This window comes from Mchenga conophoros, linkage group LG2, assembly GCF_057382185.1.
Source record: "Mchenga conophoros isolate Kocher_MC1m ecotype Shallow Benthic linkage group LG2, M_conophoros_male_GT1.1, whole genome shotgun sequence".
In the NCBI taxonomy this organism is placed as follows: Eukaryota; Metazoa; Chordata; class Actinopteri; order Cichliformes; family Cichlidae; genus Mchenga; species Mchenga conophoros.
Window position 1 is genome coordinate 25,376,623 of NC_140527.1, and position 6,000 is coordinate 25,382,622.

The window sequence follows — 6,000 nt, forward strand, 5'->3', positions numbered from 1 at the left end:
AGATAACATTTCCATTTAAAGATCATCCTAACAAAATTGAAACAGCATTGTACTTCATGGGCAAACCCCCTTTAACAAGGGCCTCTGACACTATGGGCCACCTACATCATGACCTACCATACTGCCCCTCCAAGAGAGTGGCCTCCCACTCGTTGAAATAGCAGTTAAATACCACTTAAGGATTAAATAAATTAATAACGCTCAATCTGTCATTCAAATATAATGATGATAAGTTAACAGTTGGAACATTAGCAAAAATATTTTTAGAAAATGCCTCAATTCTGCAAATGTTTAAAACCAACAGATTCTTTAACCTCACCAAATGCCACCCCTCCTTCATCCTACACTTGGCACATTCCCTCCCAGGAACTTTACCATAAAAGGAGGCCAGAAATGGCTTTTGCTAGCTGGAGGTCAGGTGTAGTCTGGAGGGGAGGTGAGAAACAAAGTAGACACAAATCTTAAAATACTATGCAACTTTTTCCATGGATTTTAAAATAGTCTGTTTGCGAAATATACAGCAGTTAGATTAAAGGCACTGCGGGATGATTGGAGATCACAGGCTCCCTGTGACAATGACATTTTGTCATCATGCAGCTTATGTACTTCTGCTTGCGTTAATTCATAGATTAGCTAATAAAACTTCGGTTTTTTTGAGGGAAAATATTACAATTGTGTATTTGTATGTGACCAAGGAGGGGTTTTTTTTGTTTTGTTTTTAAAAAGTGAAAAAGTTAGGGTTCAAATTTGGTTTTATTATAAAAAAAAAAGGTCAAGCGGGGGGTGCTGGGAAGTGTTTTAATGCGGCAGATGAGGCGCCAAAACTGAAAGTGAAACTTTCGCGAGCAGCAAACGAGCAGGAGCTACGATTAACGGTGCCAGCAAAGACAAGATGATAATAAATAAAGGTTACACACGCTTACAACTACCGACACATTCACACTGATTGATGTTTAAGGTGCATCGTACCTGTTACTGCTTTGTTCAATGAGACACGACTGGGAGTGAGTAATGAATGGGTATATAGGTTTGTTTATTTGGACGCAGGGAAAGCGAATTTCCTCTGGACTTTTTCCCCTCCATCAGCACGACGAGGGGAAATTTGGCCATCAGCGATAAAAGGCACCCAAAATAACAGGATCTTCGTTAAGCGTGGAAGGTACTGACAAGGTAAGGTTGTTCTTTACAAATCTGTTGATATATATCTTAAAAACAAAAAAGGTTAATGTTAAATAATGACGTAATAATACAAAATAAGAGTGGTTATAAATTGCACAAGTATTATAGAAGTAGGTGTGGCTTGTTTAATATTTAAGCTCTTTGAGTTGACTGATTCCTTTTAGCATCACAAATGCTGCCGTTAATATCAACTTCTCTTTCCACAGAGTGTGTTATGACTTTATTTATCTAATCTTATTATTTATTTATTCAGGCAGTTGGACACTGATCAGAGTTGATGGCAGTGCATTTCTGCTATTGCAGTGGGTTATTACAAGTGCAGCTTTACTGCCATTTGTAAATACAGGTGTAATGTCTTTAAGCATGTGCATCCAAGAGCCTGTACTACTTTTATTGCATTTTTACTGACTTCCTTTGTGCCCTCTTCTTCCAATTTTTATTGATTTTTCATGATTACCTCCCTGTTCTGTCTTTTTTTTCACTCAGATGAAGTGGTTTGCTTTCAGCATCATCTGTGCAGTTTTCCAAATCAGTTACCAGAATCCAAAGCACTGGACTCTGTTGCCCAACAGTAAGTTTGATAGTTGGGAGAATCTGTCACCCTAAGTTTAAATGATTGATTCTTTTCAATCCCTTGAATGTGAATCTGTCTCCCGATAGTTCTGGTTTTGGAGGTGGATGGCACTTTGGCTGAGCAGAACCTGTTGTGTATGGAGTCACCAGAGGAGCTCATTGGGAGTGCCAACCAGAGCCAAGAAATCTTTTGGAAGAAGAATGGAATAGATCAAGCTCAGAGGGGAAACTCATATCGAGTGCAGCTAGAGGAAAGCTTAGGGGGGGGCAACTACACCTGCCACAGTGAGGATGGATCTCTTCTCAATCATACTATTGTTCTCATCAAAGAAGATAAGAGCAAAAGGCGGAAGATACTAGTGAAAACTGACGAAGGTGTGTGCAAATTTGACACAAATTATACAGCTGAGAAAACTGGATACATTTTAAAGTATTTGTCTTGTGCTCTCTGAATCGTCTTGTTAGATTATCTCAAGTGCACGGCTCAAAATTACAGCGGCGAGTTCTACTGCTCCTGGACCTGGCACAGCAGCCGCAGTGGCAGAGTAGCATTTATCAAAGCTCATCGGTAAGCGCACGTTGTACTGCTGAAACACTTTCGGTTCTGCTCACCAATAACAACAATAAGTCATCATGTAGGAGCTGAGATTGCAGAAAGACATCCATAAACGCCCAGTTATGAAAGGAAACATGTTTGTGATTTTTAAAGGTCATGTACAGGGAACCGTATTCCATGTTTAAAAAAGATATGATAATGATAATACAGCTGCAAATGTTTGTCCATGAGAATCTTGTACAACCACTTGACTAGAAAAGTAAAAAAAACATGCATTTCTACAGTGTTCCTGACAGCAACGCAAAGTGCTCTGTCGATACCAGCGGCCAGTGGACGTGCTCCTCAGGTTACGGCAACTTCAGCTGTACCTTGAGCGACAACAGGATCTCCTGCCTGGACAAACAGCATTGCCCTTACGCCGAGGAGAGCAAGCAGATCTGCGTCACTGTGTTCGTGTTGAGCCAGCACTTTCTGTTGGAGGAATATTTTCAGCGCTTTTACTTGTCAGAGATTGGTGAGAATTCTTTGGAGGAAGCTTCCTCTTTTATGGCTTTTCATTGTTTTGGTCTTACTCTGGTGTTTTGCTTCCGTCTTAAACAGTGAAACCTGACAAGGTGGAGATTGCTCAAGTCAACACCACAGTGATACAGTGGAGTTACCCGAGCTCCTGGAGCAGCCCCTACTCCTACTTCCCTCTCACCTTCCAGATTGCACAGCTCAAGGATGGTTGTGAGAGCTGTGACAACCCTTGCAACAACTATCAAGTAAGTGCCATTTACAGACTGTAAATATTTCCAGAGGAAGAAATGAATATAATGATACACCATATGTGTTAATTGATATGATACAGTGCATGAAGGGTACATGTATAAATGCGTTGGGGTTTTTTTTGTTTGTTTTTTTTTAATTTCAGGCTTTGACACTCCACTCTACAGACACTTTTCAGTTCAAAGTGAAGCAAAGGGCTAAGGCTGTGTGCGTCAGAGCAAAAGATGCTTTCTCTTTCTCACAATGGAGCGAGTGGAGCCATAAAAGGTTGGTGCCACTCAGTACTGTAACATGGGACACTCGGCATCCGTTTCTTCTGTAAATCTTGCAAGCCACACGTTTTTCCCCATAGGTTGTGATCACATGTCAGAGTGCCGACTGCGTGTTGTCTCTTGGCCTTGTCATTTCCACTTTTTACATAACTCACCGATGGCTGTGGTGTGTTTTTGAACCTTAAACTTCAGTCTGTCACAGTGCCAAATGATTCTTTTATTTCTTTTCTGTTTACAGGCTGAGGAACCACAGGAAGAAGAGGAACAAGCACCTGAACAAACGAATATAAAAGAGGAGAATCGTGGCGCTTTATATATTTATTTTACAGAATAATTTTTTTTATTTATTTTTTTTTTGTAATTTCTAATTGTGCAAGTAAATAAAGTTGAGTTTTGCTAAGCTTGGACTTTTTGTCACCTGTCTGTTGCATAATATTGGTGAAACCAAATATAAGCTACCAATCAAATTAACACATCACCCAGATTTCAGACATAATCAGGAGACACTATAGAAGTCATTCAAGAAATGACTGTAGCACTGTTTTCCTATCAGCTTTCAGAAAGGTCAGTGATGTAATATTAAACCCCATTTTGCAGAGAACAATGTTTGAATAACACATGTAGATGGAAATCAGGTGCACAGAATTTCTGTCCTTTCCCTAACCAGTTAGGTGAGAGTGTAGTTTTCGGTAGAAACTCCTCTTTGCTCTGGGACAAAAAACAGAAGTTTCATTAAAACAATTGTTATTAGTCAAGATCTGGCACCTGTGGTTTCCTATATGTGCTTCTTGCAAGGACTTTTTTTTTTTTTTTTTTTTTTTTTTTTTTCTATCAATTGCCTTCTCCATGGTTATATTACAAAATTATAATTTCAGATTAAATCATCACGCATCTGCTTTATACTGAACTAGCTGGCAGCTCTGACTTTTCCATGGGATTCTCTAAAGGACAATACTTTTCTGTAAGGTCAATATATAAACAATTTCTGCCAGTATTGATATATTAGTAGAGCAGCATTTTCCCTTAGCTAAATACAGTAATATCAAAACTGAGCTCAGAGTTCCTCAGCATGCTTGGTTTCGAACACTCCTATAAGAGGAAGCGCACATGTGATAATGTAAGCTTAGTCAAACAGCTCGGCAGTGACCTTTAAACAAAGGAATTGTCAATGTGATTAAAACTATTAGTCAACACAATCTGGCATTTTCCTTTGCCAGTAACTCTTCTTCAGTGACATTGGCACATCGCTACAAGCATGACTGGTTAACAGCCTAGCGCTGGTGGCAGTAATGTTTACCCTACACACTTTTTTTATATAGTTGAGGACAAAAACAGTGCCAGGCCTGAAAAAAGAATAATCCACAGTAGATGAGCAGTATCTGAAAGCCATGTCCTTAAGAAAAGGGGGGGGGGACATGCATGTGGTCCTTAAGTTTCAAATGAGACTCATTGGAAATGGTCTCAGTGGAAGGGTGACTGCCAAAAAGTCATTCTTAATGAAGAGAAACAAGGAGTAAAAGGCTGAGGTATGCCAAATTACACAAGTATTGAACTGAAAAGCATGCAGTGGCGCACTATCAGTCATGGATTGGCCTCCTCAGAGCCTGGATCTCAAATTTATTGAAACAGTGTAAGATAAACTGGACAAACAGCATAAAAGGCAGCCAACATCCAATAAAGATCTTTGAATGTCCTTCAAGAAGCATGGAGAACTCTTCCTAAAAACTACTTCAATGACACAAAAGGTTGCCTAAGAGAGTTCAGGCTGTGTTGAAGAATAAAGGTGTCCATACCAAATATCAAGCTCGTTAGAATTCCACAAAATATATTATTGCCCGATATGCTGTGTTTCCATTTATGTGTCCAAATGTCTGAATAAATTGTTGAAACTACTTCCCATTTTCCAAGCAAAATAGAAAGAAATGAGAGATGGTTCAAGACTTTTCCAAAGCAATATAGCTATAAAGAATTCTGTGTTTAATACTGTGTAATGTTCACCTGTAGTTATAACCTCTCCTATGAAACTATCTTATGCAGTTATAATAGTTTGCAATACCAGTACCCAGTCACTGATGCCCACTAGGACTTTCTTGGCAAATATATTGATAAAAAATATTATTCTCAAACACTATTTACAGTGGGGCAAAAAAGTATTTAGTCAGCCACCGATTGTGCAAGTTCCCCCACCTAAAATGATGACAGAGGTCAGTAATTTGCACCAGAGGTACACTTCAACTGTGAGAGACAGAATGTGAAAAAAAAATCCATGAATTCACATGGTAGGATTTGTAAAGAATTTATTCGTAAATCAGGGTGGAAAATAAGTATTTGGTCAATAACAAAAATACAACTCAATACTTTGTAACATAACCTTTGTTGGCAATAACAGAGGTCAAACGTTTACTATAGGTCTTTACCAGGTTTGCACACACAGTAGCTGGTATTTTGGCCCATTCCTCCATGCAGATCTTCTCGAGAGCAGTGATGTTTTGGGGCTGTCGCCGAGCAACACGGACTTTCAACTCCCGCCACAGATTTCCTATGGGGTTGAGGTTTGGAGACTGGCTAGGCCACTCCAGGACTTTCAAATGCTTCTTACGGAGCCACTCCTTTGTTGCCCGGGCGGTGTGTTTTGGATCATTGTCATGTTGG

The 6,000-nt window shown here is 39.5% G+C and overlaps 1 protein-coding gene across 4 annotated transcripts; it reads left to right on the forward strand.

Annotated features, from left to right (window-relative positions):
- The first annotated feature begins 410 nt into the window (after positions 1-410).
- Positions 411-3,844, forward strand: il12ba (interleukin 12Ba). Of its 4 annotated transcripts, none has more exons than XM_085290050.1 (9): positions 411-436; positions 1,048-1,170; positions 1,666-1,750; positions 1,840-2,127; positions 2,218-2,320; positions 2,593-2,822; positions 2,909-3,072; positions 3,222-3,343; positions 3,587-3,842. In XM_085290050.1, exons 3-9 carry the CDS (start codon positions 1,666-1,668, stop codon positions 3,636-3,638), a joined length of 1,044 nt encoding a protein of 347 aa, XP_085146176.1. In that variant the 5' UTR covers positions 411-436; positions 1,048-1,170; the 3' UTR covers positions 3,639-3,842. The 4 variants fall into 4 exon arrangements, with proteins under 4 accessions (XP_085146176.1, XP_085146194.1, XP_085146185.1 ...); XM_085290068.1 differs by having other exon boundaries at positions 414-436; positions 1,087-1,170; positions 3,587-3,843; XM_085290059.1 differs by lacking the exon at positions 411-436 and adding an exon at positions 498-908.
- The last annotated feature ends 2,156 nt before the right edge of the window (positions 3,845-6,000 follow it).